This window comes from Pristiophorus japonicus, chromosome 9 (assembly GCF_044704955.1).
Source record: "Pristiophorus japonicus isolate sPriJap1 chromosome 9, sPriJap1.hap1, whole genome shotgun sequence".
In the NCBI taxonomy this organism is placed as follows: Eukaryota; Metazoa; Chordata; class Chondrichthyes; family Pristiophoridae; genus Pristiophorus; species Pristiophorus japonicus.
In genome coordinates, this window is record NC_091985.1 from 200,996,204 (window position 1) to 201,020,817 (window position 24,614).

Genomic DNA, 24,614 nt, shown 5'->3' on the forward strand with positions numbered 1-24,614 from the left:
AGTTACTCACCACCAGGAGGCAGCCTCGCTCCATGCCCTGGGTGTAATTCAGTAACTCACCATTAGGAGGCAGCAACGCTCCATGTCCTGGGTGTAATTCAATAACTCACCACGAAGAGGCAGCCTCGCTCCATGTTATGGTTGTAATGCAGTAACTCACCACCAGGAGACAGCCTCACTCCATGTCCTTGGTGTAAGTAATCAAGTCTCGATTGCAAAATTCTCAACCGTGTTTACAAATCCCTCCATGGTCCTCATCCCTCCCTATCTCTGTAACCCCCTCCAATCCCTACACCCCTCCCTATCTCTGTAACCTCCTCCAGCCCGTCAGCCCTCCCTATCTCTGTAAGCCCCTCTCGCCCCACAAACCTCCCCGACAATTCTGGCCCCTTGAACATCCCTGATTATAATATTGTTAGATAATCGCCCCATGTGAAATGGCTTGGGACATACTATTCGGCTAAAGGCGCTATATCAATGCAAGTAGTTGCTGAGGTTGAATGGCCTGATTCTGTGCTCTATCATTCTCGGAGAAATTAGAGCAGGTGACCAAAGCCTCAGTCAAAGAGGTCCGTTTTAAGGAGCATCTTGAAGGAGGAGAGAGGTAGAGAGGCGGAGAGGTTCAGGGAGGGAGCTCCAAAGCTTGGGACCCAGGCAACAGAAGGCACAGCCACCGATGGTGGAGCGATTATAATCAGGGATGCTCAGGAGGGCAGAATTAGAGGAGCACAGACATCGGGGGGAGTTTTGGAACTCGAGGAGGTTACAGAGACAGGGAGGGGTGTAGGGGTTGGAGGAGGTTACAGAGATAGGGTGAGGTGTAGGGGCTGGTGGAGGTTACAGAGATAGGGAGGGGTGTAGGGGCTGGAGGGGGTTACAGAGATAGGGAGGGTTGTAGGGGCTGGAGGGGATTACAGAGGTAGGGAAGGGTGTAGGGGCTGGAGGGGGTTACAAAGATAGGGAGGGGTGTAGGGGCTAGAGGTGGTTACAGACACAGCGAGGGGTGTAGGGGCTGGAGGAGATTACAGAGACAGGGAGGGTTGTATGGGCTGGAGGAGGTTACAGAGATAGGGAGGTGGTTGGTGCTGGAATGAGTTACAGACACAGGGAGGGGTGAGGGGCTGGAGGAAGTTACAGAGATAGGGAGGGATGTAAGGGCTGGAGGAGGTTGCAGAGATAGGGAGGGGTGTAGGGGCTGGAGGAGATTGCAGAGACAGGGAGGGTTGTAGGGGTTGGTGGAAGTTACAGAGATAGGGAGGTGTGTAGGGGCTGGAGGGGGCTACAGAGAAAGGGAGGGGTGTAGGTACTAGAGGAGGTTACAGAGATTTGGAGGGGTGTAGGGGCTGGAAGAGGTTACAGAAATAGGGAAGAGTGTAGGGGCTGGAGGAGGTTACAGAGATAGTGAGGGGTGTAGGGGCTGGAGGGAGTTACAGAGATAGGGAGGGCTGTAGGGGCTGGAGTTTACACAGATAGGGAGGGGTGTAGGAGCTGGAGGAGGTAACAGAGATAGGGAAGGGTGTAGGGGTGGAGGAGGTTACAGAGATAGGGAGGGGTGTAGGAAATTACAGAGATAGGAAGGGTGTAGGGGCTGGAAGAGGTTACAGAGATGGGGGATGTAGGGGCTGGAGGAGATTACAGAGATGGGGGTGTAGGGGCAGGAGGAGGTTACAGAGATGGGGGGATGTACGGGCTGGAGGATGTTGCTGAGATCGGGAGAGGTGTAGGGGCTAGAGGAGGTTAAAGAGATAGGGAGGGATGTAGCGGCTGGAGGAGGTTACAGAGATATGGAGGAGCAACAGCTATGGAGGGATTTGTAAACAAGGATGAGAATTTTGAAATCGAGGCTTTGCTTAACCGGGATGCTAATATAGATCAACGAGCAAAGTGGGTGATGGGTGAGTGGGACTCGGTGTGAGTTAGGACACGGGGCAGTGAGCATAGGGGGTGATGGGTGAGCAGGACTTGGTGTGAGTTAGGACACGGGGCAGTGAGCACAGGGGGGATGGGTGAGTGGGACTTGGTGCAAGTTAGGACACAAGTTGGCGGAGTTTTGGATCACCTCTTGTTTACACAAGGGTAGAACTCCCTCCCTAACAGCACCATCACCACACGGACTGCAGCGGTTCAAGAAGGTAGCTCGCCACCACATTTTCAGGGGGCGATTGTGGATGGGAAATAAATGTCAGCCTCGCCAGCGATGCCCACATCCCATGAACAAATGCAAAAGAGGAGATAGCAGAGGCCTTGACCCTCATTTTCCACTCCACTTTGGTTTGGCCATGGTGCCAGAGGATTGGAGGACTGCTAATATGGTAACCTTGTCTAAGAAGGGAGGAAGGAAGGCATAGGCCGAGTAATTACAGGCCTGTCAGCCAACCTCAAGTGTGGGAAAATTATTGGAAACAATCCTGAAAGGCAGGATTAATTAGGGACAGTCGGCATGGATTTGTTAAGTGAAGATTGTGTTTGACTAACCTGATTGAATTTTTTGAGGTGGTAACCAAGACAGTCGATGAGGGTAGTGCGTATGATGCAGTATATGGACTTTAGGAAGGCATTTGATAAGATCCCACATGGCAGACTGGTCATGAAGGATAAAGCCCATGGGATACAGGGCAAAGTGGCAAGTTGGATCCAAAATTGGCTTGTAGGTAGGAAGCAAAGGGTAATGATTGATGGATGTTTTTGTGACTAGAAGGCTGTTTCCAGTGGGGTTCTGCAGGGCTCAGTACTGGGTCCCTTGCTTTTTGTGGTATATATCAATGACTTAGATTTGAATATAGGAAGTATGATTAAGAAGTTTGCAGACGACACTAAAATTGGCTGCGTGATTGATAATGAAGAGGAAATTCATGGGCTGCAGGAGGATATCAATCTACTGGTCAGGTGGACAGAGCAATGGCAAATGGAATTTAATTCAGAGAAGTATGAGGTGAAGCACTTTGGGAGGGCTAATACGGAATGGGTATACACATTAGCGGTAGACCACTTAATAGCGTAGATGAAAAAAGGGACCTTGGGGTGCTTGTCCACAGATCCCTGAAAGTAGCAGGCCAGGTACATAAGGTGATTAAGAAGGCATACGGAATACTTACCTTTATTGGCTGAGGCATAGACTATAAGAGCAGGGAGGTTATGCTTAAATTGTATAATACTTTGGTTAGGCCACAGCTGGAGTACTGCATGCAGTTCTGGTTGCTGTATTATAGGAAGGACATGATTGCACTAGAGAGGGTGCAGAGGAGATTTACTAGGATGCTGCCTGGAATGCAAAATCTGAGTTATGAGTTTGTTCTCATTGGAACAGGGGAGGTTGAGAGGAGACCTCATTGAGGTGTACAAAATATTGAGGGTCCTGGACATAGTGGATAGTAATGGTCGATTTCCATTGGTGGAGGAGTGTATTACGTGGGGGCATAGTTTTATGGTGGTTGGTGGAAGGTTTAGAGGGGATTTGAGGGGGGTATTCTTTACACAGAGGGTTGTGGGGATCTGGAATTCGCTGCCTAGAAGAGTGGTGGATGCAGAAACCATCACCACTTTTAAGAGATGGCTGGATGGGCACTTAAAGTGCCATAACCTGCACGGTTACAAACCGAGAGCTGGTAATTGGGATTAGACTGGATGACCTTTTGTTGGACGGCGCAGATATAATGTTAAGTACTGCAGGGAATAGAATACGGCCAAGGTGATCTCCTGGACTAGTTTCGATCGCTTGGATGGGTTGGAGAGGAATTTTCCCAGATTTTTTCTCCCTAAATTGGCCTGGGTTTTTATCTGGTTTTCACCTCTCCCAGGAGATCACATGGCTCTGGTTAGGGTGGAGTGTAGAATGTTTCAGTATAAGGAGTGTCGCAGTTGTGTGAGATGGACTGGTTGGGCTGGGTGCTCTTTGCCTTTCCGTCATTGTTCATAGGTTTATATATAACTTTTAGAGCTGTTGATCAAGAGCCCTGCGGCTCTTTGTCAGCCAGTGTAGACACGATAGGCCAGAATGGCCTTCTTCTATGCTGCAAATTTCTATGTTTCTAAATACATGAGACGCGACACCTTCTGCACAAGATAAAAGTTCACAGGCTTGGGGGTAATATATTAGCATGGATAGAGGATTGGCTAACTAACAGAAAACAGGGAGTCAGGATAAATGGTTCATTCTCGGGTTGGCAATCAGTAACACGTGGGGTGCTACAGGGATCAGTGCTGGGACCCCAACTATTTACAATCTATAGTGATTGTGACCATTTTTTTAAAAAGGGACAAGTCCGACTGCGGCAACAAGAGGGGAATCTCCCTGTGATCAGCCACTGGGAAAGTTGTTAACATAGAAAACATAGAAAATAGGTGCAGGAGTAGGCCAATCGGCCCTTCTAGCCTGCACCACCATTCAATGAGTTCATGGCTGAACATGCAACTTCAGTACCCCATTCCTGTTTTCTCGCCATACCCCTTGAACCCCCTAGTAGTAAGGACTTCATCTAACTCCTTTTTGAATATATTTAGTGAATTGGCCTCAACAACTTTCTGTGGTAGAGAATTCCACAGGTTCACCACTTTCTGGGTGAAGAAGTTTCTCCTCATATCAGTCCTAAATGGCTTATCTCTTATCATTAGACTGTGACCCCTGGTTCTGGACTTCCCCAACATTGGAAACATTCTTCCTGCATCTAACCTGTCTAAACCCATCAGAATTTTAAACGTTTCTATGCGATCCCCTCTCATTCTTCTGAACTCCAGTGAATACAAGCCCAGTTGATCCAGTCTTTCTTGATAGGTCAGTCCCGCCATCCCAGGAATCAGTCTGGTGAACCTTCGCTGCACTCCCTCAATAGCAAGAATGTCCTTCCTCAAGTTAGGAGACCAAAACTGTACACAATACTCCAGGTGTGGCCTCACCAAGGCCCTGTACAACTGTAGCAACACCTCCCTGCCCCTGTACTCAAAGCCCCTCGCTATGAAGGCCAATATGCCATTAGCTTTCTTAATCGCCTGCTGTAACTGCATGCCAACCTTCAATGACTGATGTACCATGACACCCAGGTCTCGTTGCACCTCCCATTTTCCTAATCTGTCACCATTCAGATAATAGTCTGTCTCTCTGTTTTTACCACCAAAGTGGATAACCTCACATTTATCCACATTATACTTCATCTGCCATGCATTTGCCCACTCACCTAACCTATCCAAGTCACTCTGCAGCCTCACAGCATCCTCCTCACAGCTCACACTGCCACACAACTTAGTGTCATCCGTAAATTTGGAGATACTACATTTAATCCCCTCGTCTAAATCATTAATGTACAATGTAAACAGCTGGGGCACCAGCATAGAACCTTGCGGTACCCCACTAGTCACTGCCTGCCATTCTGAAAAGTACTCATTTACTCCTACTCTTTGCCTCCTGTCTGACAACCAGTTCTCAATCCATGTCAGCACACTACCCCCAATCCCATGTGCTTTAACTTTGCACATTAATCTCTTGTGTGGGACCTTGTCGAACGCCTTCTGAAAGTCCAAATATACCACATCAACTGGTTCTCCCTTATCCACTCTACTGGAAACATCCTCAAAAAATTCCAGAAGATTTGTCAAGCATGATTTCCCTTTCACAAATCCATGCTGACTTGGACCTATCATGTCACCTCTTTCCAAATGCACTGCTATGACATCCTTAATAATTGATTCCATCATTTTACCCACTACCGATGTCAGGCTGACCGGTCTATAATTCCCTGTTTTCTCTCTCCCTCCTTTTTTAAAAAGTGGGGTTACATTGGCTACCCTCCACTCCATAGGAACTGATCCAGAGTCAATGGAATGTTGGAAAATGACTGTCAACGCATCCACTATTTCCAAGGCCACCTCCTTAAGTACTTTGGGATGCAGTCCATCAGGCCCTGGGGATTTATCGGCCTCAATCCCATCAATTTCCCCAACACAATTTCCCGGCTAATAAGGATTTCCCTCAGTTCCTCCTCCTTACTAGACCCCCCGACCCCTTTTATAACCGGAAGGTTGTTCGTGTCCTCCTTCGTGAATACCGAACCAAAGTACTTGTTCAATTGGTCCGCCATTTCTTTGTTCCCCATTATGACTTCCCCTGATTCTGACTGCAGGGGACCTACGTTTGTCTTTACTAACCTTTTTCTCTTTACATATCTATAGAAACTTTTGCAATCCGTCTTAATGTTCCCTGCAAGATGTATAGAAGGCACCTCAAGTCGCTGGAGATATATCACCAACGATGTCTTCTCAAGATCCTGCAAATCCCCTGGGAGGACAGGCACACCAACATCAGTGTCCTCGACCAGGCTAACAACCCCAGTATTGTAGCACTGACTACACTCGATCAGCTTCGCTGGGCAGGCAACATAGTACGCATGCCACAGCCTGGAACTTTCAAGCGATATGTGGTATAAGACAAAATAAATTAAAACGTGTTGCCAAATCTTTGACTAATGATGAATTTATTAACATAATCCGCTATTTTTAAAATTCTTGGCGGGGTTTTTGAATTAAAAATTCGTTATTCTGACTGTTAGAGACAGTAATTTCGGCTCTACTTTCATTAGCGGGTTAAGCAGACTGTAATTGGTTATTGGAAAAGACCAATGAAATGCACCACAGAGTGACCAATCACAAGTTCACTCCCTACATTCCTCCTTTGGCTCGTTTACCATGAAGGAGCTCCGCATAAAGCATTTGCTTTGGGAGTCTCGTATCTGGCATGCGAACTCTGTGGCCTGCCCAACGGAGCTGATCGAGTATATCCAGTGCTTTAATACTGGGGATGTCAGCCTGGTCGAGGACACTGATGTTGGTGCACCTGTCCTCCCAGAGGATGTGCAGGATCTTACAGAGACATCATTGGTGATATATCTCCAGCGACTTGAGGTGGCTTCCATACATCGTTCTTGCCTCAGATCCGTACAGGAGGGCGGGTATTACTACAGCCCTGTAGACCATGAGCTTGGTGGTAGATTTGAGGGCCCAAGCTCAGCCCAAGCAAGTTAACTATTCACAGTGACCGTTTTTAATCGGAGGGAAAGTATCTCAGCACCGTGCTTACATTCTGATTACTGAACACAGTATTTGTCCCACTTAAGAGCCACAAGTTAGTCCGTAAATACAATGTTTATTGTGTGGTGATGGTGGTATAACTGTGAGCATAGCTGCCTTTCAAGCCGGGTTCGATTCCCGGCCATCGCAACCGATGTAATTTTACTATCCCTATCAGGTCAGAAATGACTTATGTGAGCTTATAACAACAGTATTTTATAACTAAGAATAATTGTCAATGAAATGAATTTTGACGAAAATCATTCATTTGCGTCTCCCATAGCTTTAAAAAGGACTTTGAACCAACAAATTAATTCTCAGTCAGAAACGTTGGGCCCATCAACCGCTCATTCCCTTTATAGTCGGCTCTTAACATCCGTTTATATTCGGCTCACACAGCGTGTTCACTGAAGGCCGCTCTCACGTTCAGGTTCCGTCTGTTTTATATTTCTCTGAAGTCGGTCTCTCTCTATATTGATTCACTGATCCGAATATCCGCTAACAGCAAACTTGCGGCAGTGTTTGGTGATCTAGATATCTACATGTTCGACAGAGAGTGACTGATTTATAACCGAGATCAGGGAACGCCCAGCTTCATTGCAGAGATTTAATATATTAAACTAGATCTGGGATAATTATGGTCCATAGATCCAACAACAACTGCAATCCATAGAACATTCACCTGCCCTTTCACAGAAACTCTGTGTGGCTCTGAAAAGAGCCTTCGAGTTATTAGATTAAATCCTGTCCGTTTTACTTGCTCTTGGACACATTGGTGGTTTTCTTGGGCAGCAGCAAAGCCTGGATATTAGGCAGCACCCCGCCCTGAGCGATGGTCATCTTTCCCAGCAGATTGTTGAGCTGCTGGTCATTGCGGATGGCCAGCTGCAGGTGTCTGGGGATGATGCGGGTCTTCTTGTTGTCGCGGGCCGCGTTGCCGGCCAGCTCCAGGATTTCAGCGGTCAGATACTCGAGCACAGCAGCCATAAGGCCGGGGCTCCAGCACCCACATGCTCAGCGTAGTTCCCCTTTCGCAGGAGCCTGTGAACATGGCCCACAGGGAACTGCAGTCCGGCCCAGGAGGATCGAAACTTGGCCTTGGCCCGAGCTTTACCGCTGGTTTTTCCTCTTCCAGACATGTTCAGAGAAAGAATGAGAAACTCCTCTCATATCTGCCTTCCTTATACCTTCTGGAAGAAATGCAGGGAACGAACTTGTGATTGGTCGCTCTGTGGTGAATTTCATTGGTCATTTCTGATGACCAATCGCAGCCTGTTTAGCCCGCCAATGAAACCTGGGCGGAAATTACTGTTCTCAACAGTCAGTCCTCGAACGATTTAGAAATTCAAACATCCCGCCAATAATTGTTAAAATTGCGGATTATGTTTGTAACTTTACCATTAGCCAAATATTTCCAAACACTTTTTGTTTCCTTTTATCTTAATCCATATTTCACTTGCAAATTCCAGGCTGTTACAATCAGGACTAAATTTGGGTACTGTTTCAATCTCTCTGTAATGGGCGGGAATCAATCCTCACTGATTCTGTAACGTGACACATTCCAACTCAATCTTTGTAAAAGTGAGCGTTCATAGATTATCGATTGATGCCCCAGAGAGGCGGGAGTGAGCCCAGAATTGGGAGTCCTTCTGTGAAAAGAGAAGAGGGACAGAGTGTTCAAACTATCCCCGTTCTGGTCTCTGTAAGAACTCCCATTCTGGGTTGTCACATTGCGCGGAGTGTCGGGTTAATAAACGGACTGAGCCGCAACAGGAATTGAAAAATAAACTTGAAAATGCTTGTGAGAGAGGATGTGTGATTGAAACCTGAGTCTCAGCCCCTAAACAAGCTCTTTATTCGGCAGGCGGTGTAAATGAACGGATCTGAGAGCAAAGGTAAAGAGCAACCAGGGACCATGTTTGTAGTTTGTGGGCGGGAAATGCCAGCGACGCTGAGGTCGAACCGAACAGTGAAGCTGCTTATCGGAGAATTCAAAACTAAATCTACAGCTGGAACTGCAAAGATTCTCACACACTTGTTCAGGAAATAATTAGTGATTTGAGTCTAAAGGGTGATGCGTTTGTGCAGCACTTTCAGATAGGCTGTGGGTGGCTCTTAAAAGAGCCGTTGTGTTTGGGTTTGTTCTGTCAGGACAGCGTGCAGTTTTACTTGGAGCTGGTGAACTTGGTCACCGCCTTTGTCCCTTCCGACACGGCGTGCTTGGCCAGCTCCCCGGGCAGCAGCAGGCGCACGGCGGTCTGGATCTCCCGGGAGCTGATGGTGCGGCGCTTGTTGTAATGGGCCAGGCGGGAAGCCTCACCCGCGATGCACGCCAAAATATCGTTCACAATCGAGTTCATGATGCCCATGGCCTTGGCGGAGATGCCGGTGTCGGGGTGAACCTGCTTCATCACTTTGTCGATGTCGATGGAGTAACTCTCCTTCCTCGACTTTCGGCGCTTCTTACTGCCCTTCGGTGGGGTTTTCTTGATTACGTTCTTGGCGGTAACTTTACTTTCCATCAGGCATTGTGTCGTTCAGTCCGGCGCAGATTTGAGGAAACTCTGCTCCGAGCCCGCATTATATGGGCAGCACTAATATCTGCCCACAGCCCTATGCTAATGAGGGGTGAGTGAAGGCAATGAATGTGATTGGTTCATTGGCCGCCATGTCAATATCCATTCTTCTGTATCTCTATGATTGAATGTTTAAAGAGACCAATCAGATTTGTTGCTCGCCACAATCACAAATTCTTGAATGACGTCATCAAGACTGATCATAATATGGTAGAATTCTTTATTAAGATGAAGAGTGACACAGTTAATTCAGAGACTTGGGTCCTGAACTTAAAGAAAGGTAACTTCGATGATATGAGACGTGAATTGGCTAGAATAGACTGGCGAGTGATACTTAAAGGGTTGACGGTGGATAGGCAATGGCAAACATTTAAAGATCACATGGATGAACTTCAACAATTGTACATCCCTGTCTGGACTAAAAATAAAATGGGGAAGGTGGCTCCACCGTGGCTATCAAGGGAAATTAAGGATAGTGTTAAAGCCAAGGAAGAGACATATAAATTGGCCAGAAAAAACAGCAAACCTGAGGATTGGGAGAATTTTGTAATACAGCAGAGGAAGACAAAGGGCTTAATTTGGAGGGGGAAAATAGATTATGAGAGGAAGTTTGCTGTGAACATAAAAACTGACTGCAAAAGCTTCTATAGATATGTGAAGAGAAAAAGATTAGTGAAAACAAACGTAGTCCCTTGCAGTCGGATTCAGGTGAATTTATAATGGGGAACAAAGAAATGGCGGACCAGTTAAACAAATACTTTGGTTCTGTCTTCAGGAAGGAAGACACAAATAACCTTCTGGAAATACTAGGGAACCGAGGGTCTAGTGAAAAGGATGAACTGAAAGGAATCCTTATTAGGTGGGAAATTGTGTTAGGGAAATTGATGGGATTGAAGGCCAATAAATCCCCGGGGCCTGATAGTCTGCATCCCAGAATACTTAAGGAAGTGGCCCTAGAAATAATGGATGCATTGATGATCATTTTCCAACAGTCTATTGACCTTGGATTGGTTCCTATGGACTGGAGGGTAGCTAATGTGACACCACTTTATAAGAAAGGAGGGAGAGAGAAAATGGATAATTATAGACCGGTTAGCCTGACATCAGTAGTGGGGAAAATGTTGGAATCAATTATTAAAGACGAAATAGCAGCACGTTTGGAAAGGAGTGATGGGATCGGTCCAAGTCAGCATGATTTATGAAAGGGAAATCCTGCTTGACAAATCTTTTGGAATTTTTTGAGGATGTAACTGGAAGAGTGGACAAGGGAGAACCAGTGGATGTGGTGTAGTTGGACTTTCAAAAGTCTTTTCACAAGGTCCCACACAAGAGATTGGTATGCAAAATTAAATCACATGGTATTGGGGGTAATGTACTGACGGGATAGAAAACTGTTTGGCAGACAGGAAGCAGAGAGTCGGGGTAAACGGGTCCTTTTCAGAATAGCAGGCAGTGACTAGTGGGATGCCGCAGGGCTGAGTGCTGGGACCCCAGCTATCTACAATATACATTAATGATTTGGATGAGGGAATTGAGTGTAATATCTCCAAGTTTGCAGATGACACCAAGCTGGGTAGCGGTGTGAGCTGTGACTAGGACGCTAAAAGGCTGCAGGGTGACTTGGACAGGTTAGTTGAGTGTGCAAACGCGTGGCAGATGCAGTATAATATGGATAAATGTGAGGTTATCCACTTTGGTGGCAAAAACACGAGGGTAGAATATTATCTGAATGACAGCAGATTAGGAAAAGGGGCGGTGCAGCGAGACCTCGGTGTCATTGTTCATCAGTCATTGAAAGTTGTCATGCGGGTTCAGCAGGCAGTGAAGAAGGCAAATGGTATGTTGGGCTTCATAGCTAGGGGATTTGAGTATAGGAGCAGGGAAGTCTTACTGCAGTTGTACAGGGCCTTGGTGAGGCCTCACCTGGAATATTGTGTTCAGTTTTGGTCTCCTAACCTGAGGAAAGACTTTCTTGCTATTGAGGGAGTGCAGCAAAGGTTCACCAGTCTGATTCCCGGGATGGCAGGACTGACATATGAGGAGAGACTGGATCGACTGGGCCTATATTCACTGGAGTTTAGAAGGATGAGAGGAGATCTCATAGAAACATATAAAATTCTGACGGGACTGGATAGGTTCGATGCAGGAAGAATGTTACCGATGTTGTGGAAGTCCAGAACCAGGGGACATAGTCTAAAGATAAGGGGTAAGCCATTTAGGAGAAACTTCTTCACTCAGAGAGTTGTTAACCTGCGGAATTCCCTACCGCAGAGAGTTGTTGATGCCAGTTCATTGGATATATTCAAGAGGGAGTTAGATATGGCCCTTACGGCTAAAGGGATGAAGAGGTATGGAGAGAAAGCAGGAAAGGGGTACTGAGGTGAATGATCAGCCATGATCTTATTGAATGATTGCGCAGGCTCGAAGGGCCGAATGGCCTACCCCTGCACCTATTTTCTGCGTTTCTATGTTAGTTACAACCCCTCCTGATTTATACTCTGTTCTTTGTGTTTCTATTCTGCTCTCAGGCAAAAATCTTACGAGGAAGGTTCATTAATTTTTAGTATATATGCAATAATCTGAACAGCAAACTCACTGCTTTGTTTGTGGATCTACATTATTATATGTTCAACAGACACTGACTGGTTTATAACTGAGATCAGCTGAGGATCACCTGGTCAGGAAACTCCCAGCTTATCAACCGTAGGGAATTAATATTAAGCAGAGAAATAAAGACTTGGATTTATATTGCGCCTTTCACGACCATCGGACTTCTGAATGTGCTTCGCAGCCAATTAATTACTTTTTGAAATGTAGACACTTTAGTAATGTAGGAAAGGCGGCAGCCATTTCGCGCACTGCAAGCTCCCACAAACAGCAATGTGATAATGACCAGATAAGCTGTTGTGTTATGTTGATCGAGGGATAAGTATTGGCCAGGACACTGGGGATAACTGAACTGCTCTTCTTTAAAATAGTGGCCATGAGATCTATTACGTCCACCTGAAAGAGCTGAAGGGGCCTCGGTTTAACGTCTCTTCCTATAGATGGCACCTCCAACAGTGCAGCACTCCCGCATCACTGCACTGGTGTGACAGCCTAGACTTTGTGCTCAAGTCCCTGGATTGGGACTTGAACCCACAACCTTCTAACTCAGAAGCGAGTGTGCTACCCACTGAAGCACAGGTGATAAGATTGTGATCAATAGATCAGTTTCTTCAGACAGTACGCAGCCCTTTCACATAATAAAAATATAGGAACATAGACATTTACAGCACAGAATGAGGCCATTTCAGTCCATCGAGTCCGCACCGGCCGACAAAAAGCTGCACGGCCCTTGGTCAGCAGCCCTAAAGGTTACATTTAAACCTTTGAACAATGACAGAAAGGCAAAGAGCACCCAGCCCAACCAGTCCGCCTCAAACAATTGCGACACACCTTATACTGAAACATTCTAAATTCGAACCCAACCAGAGCCATGTGATCTCCTGGGAGAGGCAAAAACCGATAAAAACCCAGGCCAATTTAGGGAGAAAAAATCTGGCAAAATTCCTCTCCGACCCATCCAGGTGATCGAAATGAGTCCAGGAGATCACCCTGGCCGTATTCTATTCCCTGCAGTACTTACCATTATATCTGCACCGTCCAACAAAAGGTCATCCAGTCTAATCCCAGTTACCAGCTCTAGGTTTGTAACCCTGCAGGTTATGGCACTTTAAGTGCCCATCCAACCATCTCTTAAAAGTGGTGAGGGTTTCTGCATCCACCACTCTTCCAGGCTGCGAGTTCCAGGTCCCCACAACCCTCTGTGTAAAGAATCCCTCCCCCCCTCAAATCCCTTCTAAACCTTCCACCAACTCAGGCTAAAACTATGCCCCCTCATAATCGACCCCTTCACCAATGGAAATAGACCCTTACTATCCACTATGTCCAGGCCCCTCAATATTTTGTACACCTCAATGAGGTTTCCTCTCAACCTCCTCTGTTCCAATGAGAATAAAGCCAGCCTATCCAATCTGTTCTCATAACTAAGATTCTCCATTCCAGGCAGCATCCTAGTAAATCTCCTCTGCACCCTCTCTAGTGCAATCATGTCCTTCCGATAATACGGCGACCAGAACTGCACGCAGTACTCCAGCTGTGGCCTAACTAAAGTATTATACAACTTAACCATAACCTCCCTGCTATTATATTCTATGCCTCGGCCAATAAAGGCAACCATTACGTATGCCTTCTTAACCACCTTATACCTGGCCTGCTACTTTCAGGGATCTGTGGACAAGCACTGCAAGATCCCTTTGTCATCTACACTATTAAGTGGACTACCGCTTAATGTGTATACCCATTCCGTATTAGCCCTCCCAAAGTCCATCACCTCACACTTCTCTGAATTAAATTCCATTTGCCACTGCTCTGCCCATCTGACCAGTAGATTGACATTCTCCTGCAGCCCATGACTTTCCTCTTCATTATCGACCACACATCCAATTTTAGTGTCGTCAGCAAACTTCTTAATCATACTCCCTATACTCAAATCCAAATTGTTAATATATAACCACAAAAAGCAAGGATCCCAGTACTGAGCTCTGCAGAATCACACTGGAAACATCCTTCCAGTCACAAAAACATCCATCAATCATTACCCTTTGCTTCTTACCTCCAAGCCAATTTTGGATTCAACTTGCCACTTTGCCCTGTATCCCATGGGCTTTAACGTTCATAACGAGTCTACCACTTGGGACTTTATCAAAAGCCTTACTAAAGTCCATATATACTACATCGTACGCACTACCCTCATCGACCCTCTTGGTTACCTCCTCAAATAATTGAATCATGTTAGTCAAACACGAAGTTCCCTTTAAAAATCTGGGCTGACTGTCCCCAATTAATCCTTGCCTTTCTAAATGCAGATTTATCCTGTCTTTCAGGGTTTATCCAATAATTTTCCCACCACTCAGGTTAGCCTGGCAGGTCTGTAATTACTCAGCCTATCCCTTTCTCCCTTCTTAAACAAGGGTACTACATTGTGGGTGGCTCTGAAAAGAACCCACGTGTTGTTAGATTAAACCTTGTCCACTTTACTTGCTCTTGCTGGGCCCAGCATTGGATTTCTTTGTCAGACGCACCACCTGGATTTTTGGCTGTTCAGCCATGATCATATTGAATTGTGGAGCAGAATTCAAGGCAGTCGATAAGGTGCTATATAAGAGATTACGGCACAAGATAAAAGTCACGGAGTTGGGGGTAAAATATATTAGCATGGCTGGAGGATTGGCTAACTAACAGAAAACAGAGAGTCGGGATAAATAGGTCATTTTATGGTAGGCAAACTAACTAGTGGGGTGCCGCACAGATTGGTGGTGGGGCCTCAAATATTTACAATCTATATTAATGACTTGGATGAAAGGACTGAGTGTAATGTAGCCAAGTTTGTTGATGATACAAAGATGGGTGCAGAAGCAACTTGTGAGGAGGACACAAGAAATCTGCAAAGGGATAAGTGAGTGGGCAAATTTTTGGCAGACGGAGTATAATGTGTGAAAATGTGAGGTTATCCACTGTGGCAGAAAAAATAGTAAAGCAAATTATTATTTAAATGAAGCCAAATTGCAAAACGCTGCATACAAAGGGATCTGGGGGTCCTTGAGCATGAAACACAACAAATTAGTGTGCAGGTACAGCAAGTAATCAGGAAAGCAAAGGGAACATTGGCCTTTATTGCAAGGGGGATAGAGTATAAAAGCAGAGAGGTCCTGCTACAACTGTACAGGGTATTAGTAGGTCACACCTGGAGTACTGCGTACAGTTTTGGTCTCCATTTTTAAAGCAGGACATACTTGCATTGGAGGCAGTTCAGAAGAGAAGGTTCACTCAGTTTATTCCGGAGATGAGGGGGTTGACTTATGAAGATAAGTTGAGTAGGTTAGGCCTGTACTCATTGGAGTTCAGCAGGATGAGAGGGAATCTTATCGAAACATATAAGATAATGAGGGGTCTCAACAAGCTTGATGCAGAGAGGATATTTCCACTCATAGGGGAATCTAGAACTAGGGGGCATAGTCTCTTAATAAGGACTGCCCATTTAAAACTGAGATGAGGAGGAATTTCTTCTCTGAGGTTCATACATCTGTGGAATTCTCTGCCCCAGAGAGCTATGGAAGCTGATTCATTGAATAAATTGAAGGCGGAGATAGACAGATTTTTGAGTGAAAAGGGAATAAAGGGATATGGGGAGCGGAGCTGAGTCCATGATCAGATCATCCATGATCGTATAGAATGGCAGCGCAGGTGCGAGGAGCCAAATGGCCTACTGCTGCTCCTATTTCTTATGTTCTTATGTTCTAGGCTTCGATCTGATAAAGTGCCACACAAGGGGCTGCTCTATCAAAAATTTTCAAGAAGTCTGGAGAGGGAAGGGTGAGGGGTGGGGGGGGTGTGGTCTGGCACAGGGGAGGGTGAGGGGGGGTCTGGGTCAGGGAAAGGTGAGGGGGCGTCTGGGACAGGGGAGGGTGAGGGGGGGTCTGGGTCAGTCTGGGACAGGAGAGGGTGGGGGGGTCTGCGTCAGTCTGGGACAGGGGAGGGTGAGGGGGGTCTGGGTCAGCCTGGGACAGGGGAGGGTGAGAGGGGTCTGCATCAGTCTGGGACAGGGGAGGGTGAGGGGGGGTCTGGGTCAGTTTGGGACACGGGAGGGTGAAGGGGCTCTGGATCAGTCTGGGACAGGGGAGGGTGAGGGGGGCTCTGGGTCAGGGGAGGGTGAGGGGGGGTCTGGTTCAGTCTGGTACAGGGAGGGTGAGGGGGGGTCAGTCTGGATCAGTGGAGGATGAGGGAGCTCTGGGTCAGTCTGGGAGCAGGACAATTGAGGGAGGTGTTGCCTGCTCCAGTTCTGTACAGTGCTCAGTTAGTGGGGCACATTTCCTGAGTGTGTCCTTTGTATTTCTGCACCCAGCCAGAATCAGCATCTTCAGGGGAGGATAGCTGCTGTGGATAAATGTAACTCCCCACAGCTCACAGTGAGAGTGGAGCTAACAGGTGGGGTCTGGGGGAGCAGAATGATCGCTCCCCCTCTGTGGATGCCCAGTGTTCCAGGTCTGTGGGCCAAAGCTGGGGGGGATCTGGGGGGACTTCTCCAGGGTCTGTGAGATCCCACGTGGTCTCTGTGGCTTCCCAGGCTGCAGCGCAGAATGTGGTGACTCGGCATCAATCTGACTCGGGATTCATAACCAGAATGTTTGGAGGAGTTCCCTTTCTGTCTGTGGACGCTCCAGCAGTGACTCCCGCAGAGACAGGGCAGTTCGTGCATTCCCAATAGTGTGCAGTATGTTCCGTGTCTGGCCCTGAGCTTCCCCAGGGAGGGGACATTGTGTGATGTCTCTGTGGGGTGCAGTATGTTCAGTGTCTGACCCTGAGCTCCCGCAGGGAGGGGGCAGTGTGTGATGTCCCTGTGGGGTGCAATGTGTTCAGTGTCTGACCCTGAGCTCCCGCAGGGAGGGGGCAGTGTGTGATGTCCCTGTGGGGTGCAGTGTCTGAACCTGAGCTGCTCCAGGGAGGGGGCAGTCTGTGATATCCCTGTGGGGTGCAGTATGTTCAGTGTCTGACCCTGAGCTGCCCCAGGGAGGGGGCAGTGTGTGATGTCCCTGTGGGGTGCAGTATGTTCAGTGTCTGACCCTGAGCTGCCCCAGGGAGGGGCAGTGTGTGATGTCCATGTGGGGTGCAGTATGTTCAGTGTTGACCCGGATCTGCCCTCATTCCTCCTGCTCCAGGGGGAGTCACGCTCCAATCAGTCTGAGGGACAGCGTCATCTACTGGACACCGGCGGTATTTCAGGGCACATCATGTCTGGCTCCATCCCAGAGAAATCCAAAACCAACCTGCAGCTTTAATTCATTTTATTGTCAATTGTTTAACAAACTTTAGCTCCATTTGTTGCAGCTTTCAGTATTTGAAAACCCTTCTGATATTTTGTATCAGTCTTAAAGGTAGAAGATACTAAAGACATCCCAATAATAGATAACCATGGGGCTATAGGGAAGGGGGAACTTAAAACTATCACTGACACTAAAAAAAAAGTAAGCGGTAAAATAATGGGACTAAAGGTGGACAAATCCCCTGGACCAAAGGTGGAGAAGTCCCCTAGAACTGATGGCCTGCATCCTAGGGCCATAAAAGAAGTGGCTGCAGAGATAGTGGATGCATTGGTTGAAATCTCCCAAAACTCCCTGGATTGTGGCGAGGTCCCAGCGGTTTGGAAAACCACAAATTTAACACCGCTATTTAAAAAAGGAGGGAGACAGAAAACAGGAAACTATAGACTAGTTAGCCTAACATCTGCTTTTGGGACAAAGCTGGAGTCCATTGTTAAGGAAACAGTAGCAGGACTTTTGGAAAAGCATAATACAGACAAGTAGAGTCAGCATGGTTTTAGGAAAGGGAAATCATGTTTGACAAATTTGCTAGAGTTCTTTGAGGATGTAGTGAGCAGGGTGGCTAAGGGGGAACCAGAGGAGGTGGTGTATTTGGATTTCCAGAAGGCTTTCAATAAGGTGCCATATAAAAGGTTACTGCTCAAGATTAAAGTTCATGGGTTTAGGTTTAATATATTAGCATGGATAGAGGGTGGGCTAACTAACAGAAGACAGATAAATGGGTCATTTTCCGGTTGGCAAACGCTGACTAGTGGGGTATCGCAGGGATCGGCCTCAACTATTTACAATCTATATTAATGACTTGGATGAAGGGTCTGAGTGTAATGTAGCCAAGTTTGCTGATGATACAAAGATGGATGGGAAGCAAATTAGAGGAGGGCAAAAACATCTGCAAATAGATGTAGACAGGCTAAGTGAGTGGGTTAATATTTGGCAGATTGAGTATAATGTGGGAAAGTGTGAGGTTATCCACTTTGGCAGCAAAAATAAAAATACAATTTATTATTTAAATGGAAAGCTATTACAAAATGCTGCAGTACAGAGGGACCTGGTTGTCCTTGTATGTAAAACACAAAAAGTTATCATGCAGATAAAGCAAGCAATTATGAAGCCAATAGAAATGTTGGACTTTATTGCAAGGGGGATGGAGTATAAAAGCAGGGAAGTCCTGCTACAACTGTACAGGGTATTGGTCAGACCACACCTGGAGTACTGCGTACAGTTTTGATCTCCTTATTTCAGGAAGGGATATGCTTGCATTGGAGACAGTTCAGAGAAGCTTCACTAGTTTGATTCCCGAGATGAAGGGGTTGACTTATGGGGATAGGTTGAGCAGGTTGGTCCTATACTCATTGGAGTTTAGAAGAATGAGAGGTGATCTTATTGAAACATATGATACTGAGGGGACTCGACAAGGTGGATGCCAGAGAGGATGTTTCCACTTGTAGGGAATCTCGAACTAAGGGACATAGTTTAAGAATATGGGATTTAGAACTGAGGTGAGGAGAAATTTCTACTCTCAGAGGGTCGTAAATCGGTGGAATTCTTCGCCCAGAGAGCTGTGGAGGCTGGGTCACTGAATATATTTAAGGTGGGGATAGACAGATTTTTGAACGATAATGGAGTGAAGGGTAATGGGGAGTGGGCAGCAAAGTGATCTTATTAAATGGTTTAGCAGGTTCGAGTGGCCAATGGCCTACTTCTGTTCCTATTTCTTATGTTTTTTAAAGAATGAATTAGAGATGCAATCACAATCAGTGTTATTTTTTATCTGACCATTTTCCCGTTGATTAATTTGTCAAATATCCAGAATATTAAACTCCAGCCCAGTTATAGGGGCAATCAATATCAGCAGAAAGAAAGCCCAACAGTCAGAATGGACTCGATTCAGTCTGGGACAACAGCAGAATCCAAACCCTGCAGTCACTTGTGAACTCGCTGGTGCCTCAGCAGGTGGGATGAAGAAGTGAATCCCTTCCCACACTCAGAGCAGGTGAATGGCTTCTCCCCACTGTGAACTCGCTGGTGTGTCAGCAGGGTGGATGACTGAGTGAATCCCTTCCCACACTGAGAACAGGTGAATGGCCTCTCCCCACTGTGAACTCGCTGGTGTGTCAGCAGGCTAAATGACTGAGTGAATCCCTTCCCACACTCAGAGCAGGTGAACGGCCTCTCCCCACTGTGAACTCGCTGGTGTTTCAGCAGGTTGGATGACTGAGTGAATCCCTTCCCACACTCAGAGCAGATGAACAGCCTCTCCCCAGTGTGAGCTCGCTGGTGTGTCAGCAGGTGGGATGAGGTAGTGAATCCCTTCCCACAATCGGAGCAAGTGAACGGCCTCTCCCCAGTGTGAACTCGCTGGTGTGTCAGCAGGTGGGATAACTGAGTGAATCCCTTCCCACACTCAGAGCAGGTGAATGGCCTCTCCCCAGTGTGAACTCGCTGGTGTTTCAGCAGGTTGGATGACTGAGTGAATCCCTTCCCACAGTCAGAGCAGGTGAACGGCCTCTCTCCAGTGTGAACTCGCTGGTGTGTCAGCAGGCTGGATGAGGTAGTGAATCCTTTCCCACAGTCAGAGCAGGTGAACGGCCTCTCCCGGGTGTGAACTCGCTGGTGTGTCAGCAGGTGGGATGACAGAGTGAACCCCTTCCCACAGTCGGAGCAGGTGAACAGCCCCTCCCCAGTGTGACCTCGCTGGTGAGTTGCAAGATGGGATGAGGTTGTGAATTCCTTCCCACACTCGGAGCAGGTGAACGGCCTCTCCCCAGTGTGAACTCGCTGGTGTATCAGCAGGGTGGATGACTGAGTGAATCCCTTCCCACACTCGGAGCAGGTGAATGGCCTCTCCCCAGTATGAACTCGCTGGTGTATCAGCAGGGTGGATGACTGAGTGAATCCCTTCCCACACTCAGAGCAGGTGAATGGCCTCTCCCCAGAGTGAACTCGCTGGTGTGTCAGCAGGCTAGATGACAGAGTGAATCCCTTCCCACACTCGGAGCAGGTGAATGGCCTCTCCCCAGAGTGAACTTGCTGGTGCCTCAGCAGGTGGGATGACCGAGTGAATCCCTTCCCACACTCAGAGCAGGTGAATGGCCTCTCCCCAGTGTGAACTCGCTGGTGTGTCAGCAGGCTGGATGACTGAGTGAATCCCTTCCCACAGTCGGAGCAGGTGAACGGCCTCTCCCCAGTGTGAACTCGCTGGTGTTTCAGCAGGTGGGATGAACGAGTGAATCCCTTCCCACATTTAGTGCAGGTGAATGTTCTCTCCCCAGTGTGAGTGCGCCAATGACCTTCCAGCTCAGACGGGGAATTGAATCTCTTCCCATAGTCCCCACATTCCCACGGTTTCTCCATGGTGCGGGTGTCCTTGTGTCTCTCCAGGTGGGATGATCAGTTGAAGCCTCATCCACACACACAACACGTGTATGGTTTCTTCCCGCTGTCAATTGTGCGATATTTTTTAAGGCTGTGAATCTGGTTAAAGCTCTTTCCGCAGTCAGTGCACTGGAACACTCTCACTCGGGTGTGTGTCTCGGTGCTTTTCCAGTCACACTGATGTTTGAAATCTGTTCCCACAGACAGAACAAACAAACATTTATCCTTCCACATTCAAAGGCCGATGATATTCAGGTCCTGATGAATCGAGTGATTCCGTCAGATCTTGACGAATGTTTGATTTGATTTTCTCGTCTGCAAATCCTGCCCTTCGAATACTCTGGAAAAAGAGTTTACAAAAATCATTACTGCAAGTAAAGGACATTAATTCACAACCGACAATTTTAGATTGTATGGAACATTCTTTCCTCTCTTGTTCCTCCAAAGTTGTAAATCCCCGCCCCATACACACTTCCCCGCCACAGTCCTAAAATTCAAACACGTCGCACGTCTGAAGGCAGCTTGTCCTCCGCTCCCAATTATCATCACCAACTCTGGCTGGGTTCAGTTCTACACTCACTGGTTCCCCACCCCTGAAGGTACGGATTCTGGCTGGGTTCAGTTCTACACTCACTGGTTCCCCTCCCATGAAGGTACGGATTCTGGCTGGGTTCAGTTCTACACTCACTGGTTCCCCTCCCCTGAAGGTACTGACTCTCGCTGGGTTCAGTTCTACACTCACTGGTTCCCCTCCCCTGAAGGTACGGATTCTGGCTGGGTTCAGTTCTACACTCAATGGTTCCCCACCCCTGAAGGTACTGACTCTGGCTGGGTTCAGTTCTACACTCACTGGTTCCCCTCCCCTGAAGGTATGGATTCTGGCTGGGTTCAGTTCTACACTCACTGACTTCTCTCCCTATTGCTCAATCCCAGAGGATGCTGACTCTGGCTAGGGGCAGTTAACATAAGATAAGAAATAGGAGCAGGAGTAGGTTATTTGACCCCTCGGGCCTGCTCCCCCATTCAATAAGATCATGGCTGATCTCATCATGGGCTCAGCTCTACTTCCCTGCCCACTCCCCATACCCCTTTACTCCATTATCGCTCAAAAATCTGTCTATCTCTGCCTTAAAATGTTTTCTGGGACCGTGCAGGAGTTAATATTGGACAGAAACAGTCCAAGATTAGTTTAATTACAGAAAAACACTCGGTCACTGATAGTAATACCAAAGTGGATAATCAAACGGCTATAGGGAGGGAGGAACTTAATACAATCACTATCACTAATGAAGTAGTACTCGGTAAAATAATGGGACGGAAGGCAGGCAGGCAAGTCCCTTGGACCTGAGGGTCTTAAGAGAAGTAGCTGCAGAGATAGTGGATGCATTGGTTGTAATCTACCAAAATTCACTGGATTCTGGGGCGGTCCCAGCAGATTGGAAAACCGCAAATGTAACGCCTCTATTTAAAAAAGGAGGCAAACAAAAAGCAGGAAACTATAGACCAGTTAGCCTAACTTCTGTCGTTGGGAAAATGCTGGAGTCCAATATTAAGGTAGCAGTAGCGGGATATTTAGCAAAGCATGATTCAATCAAGCAGAGTCAGCATGGCTTTATGAAAGGGAAATCACGTTTGACAAATTTGCTGGAGTTCTTTGAGGATGTAATGAGCAGGGTGATAAGGGGGAACCGGTGGATGTGGTGTATTTGGATTTCCAGAAGGCATTTGATAAGGTGCCACATAAGAGGTTACTGCACAAGATAAAAGCTCATGGGGTTGAGGGCAGTATATTAGCATAGATAAAGGATTGGTTAACTAACAGAAAACAGAGAGTCGCGATAAATGTGTTTTTTTTCCGGTTGGCAAATGGTGACTAGTGAGGTGCCGCAGATATCGGTGCTGGGTCCTCAACTATTTACAATCTATATTAATGACTTGAATGAAAGGACCAAGTTTAATGATGATACAAAGATGGGTGGGAAAGCAAATTGAGGACACAAAAAATCTGCAAAGGGATATAGACAGGCTAAATGAGTGGGCAAAAATTTGTCAGATGTAGTATAATGTGGGAAAATGTGAGGTTATCCATTTTGGCAGAAATAATAGAAAAGCAAATTATAATTTAAATGGAGAAAAATTGCAAAGTGCTACAGGACAGTGAAACCTGAGGGTGTTTGTGCATGAAACACAAAGTTAATATGCAGGTACAGCAAATAATCAGGAAGGCAAATGGAATGTTGGCCTTTATTGCAAGGGTGATAGAGTATAAAAGCAGAGAGGTCCTGCTACAACTGTACAAGATATTGGTGACACCACACCTGGAGCACTGCATACTGTTTTGGTCTCCATATTTAAGGAAGGATATACTTGCATTGGAGGCAGTTCGGAGTTTGATTCCGGAGATGAGGGGGTTGTTTTATGAGGATAGGTTGAGCCGATACACGTTGGAATTCAGAAGAATGAGATGTAATTTTATTGAAATATATGATCGACAAAGTGGATGCAGAGAGGATATTTCCACTCGTAGGGTAAACTAAAACCAGGGTTCATAGTCTCAGAATAAGGGGTCGCCCATTTAAACCTGAGAGAAGGAGAAATTTCTTCGCTCAGAGGGTTGTAAATGTATGGAATTCTCTGCCTCAGAGAGCGGTGGAGGCTGGGACATTGAATAAATTGAAGACAGAGGTAGACAGTTTCTTAACTGGGGAGCGGGCAGGGAAGTGGAGCTGAGTCCCTGATCAGATCAGCCATGATCTTATTGAATGCCGGAGCAGGCTCCAGGGGCCAAATGTCCTACTCCTGCTCATATTTCTTATGTTATAAGGAGATAATAAACCTGGGACTGTTAACGGGGATTGCAAACCTGGGACTGTACATGGGGATTCTAACCCTGGGAGTGAACAGCTCTGGGGTTTTCCTGTTACAATTGTCTGGGACGTAAACCGTAAGCTTAGCACTGAGCAGCGCCTTTCGGAGAGATGCTGAGAAATCCGAGATGTTAAGAGTGATAATAAAATAATTAAGTTGTTGCTTTACCCAGGCAGTCCGGTTGGAAACAAACACTGACGTACCTCACGTTGCTCCTGCACCAAGATGGCCACGCATGCGCTTTGCTGCTCATTGAATCAAGATGGCGGAGCGCTGACCTTGACTTCCTGTATAAAGATGGCCGCAGTTACCCTAGGCCTGCGACCGAGAGAAAGCCCCGAGGTTGCAGCCGCCGGTATTCCGATTATTATTCCGTGCTTCCGGCCAGCACTAGTTGTTTATGAAGCCTCCTCGGTTACCCGCAGGTCCATTACTCCCCTCCGCCCCGCTGAAAACGGGCTCTTTCGTGCAGCAGATGTTCATCGTGTCCTCTCCGCCATTACACGCGCCGCGCATGGTCCGAACACAGCCAGGTCCCGCGCCTGCGCACTGGGCCGCTGTTGTCTGGGCTCGGCACATTTTCCCCCGCCGGGAATACTGGGTAAATGCACCGCCATTGAAAGGCCACGTTGATGAATTAAAGAGGATTTACTGAGATTGAAAGGCTGCATTAGTGGGAGTAGCGTGCGGCGACGCGGTCCCGGCCTGCAAGACCATCAGCAGGCTTGGGCCATCAGAGGGAGCAGTGTGCGGCGGCATACGAGGGCGACGGCTGCGAAGTCAGGTCGCTCATTGCAGTGCGGGCAGGCACAGCAGG

The 24,614-nt window shown here is 47.1% G+C and overlaps 1 protein-coding gene and 1 pseudogene across 1 annotated transcript; one reads left to right on the forward strand and one right to left on the reverse strand.

The window, feature by feature from the left end:
* LOC139274056 (zinc finger protein 154-like) overlaps positions 1-7,616 on the forward strand; it is a 71,453-nt pseudogene extending 63,837 nt beyond the window's left edge.
* A 9,533-nt stretch (positions 7,617-17,149) lies between these two features.
* On the reverse strand, positions 17,150-24,298 carry LOC139273400 (zinc finger protein 229-like). The gene is made up of 2 exons (XM_070890268.1): positions 24,001-24,298; positions 17,150-21,269 (listed from the first exon to the last, which is right to left on the reverse strand). Exon 2 carries the CDS (start codon positions 20,906-20,908, stop codon positions 19,478-19,480), a length of 1,431 nt encoding a protein of 476 aa, XP_070746369.1. The 5' UTR covers positions 20,909-21,269; positions 24,001-24,298; the 3' UTR covers positions 17,150-19,477.
* Positions 24,299-24,614: the final 316 nt, after the last annotated feature.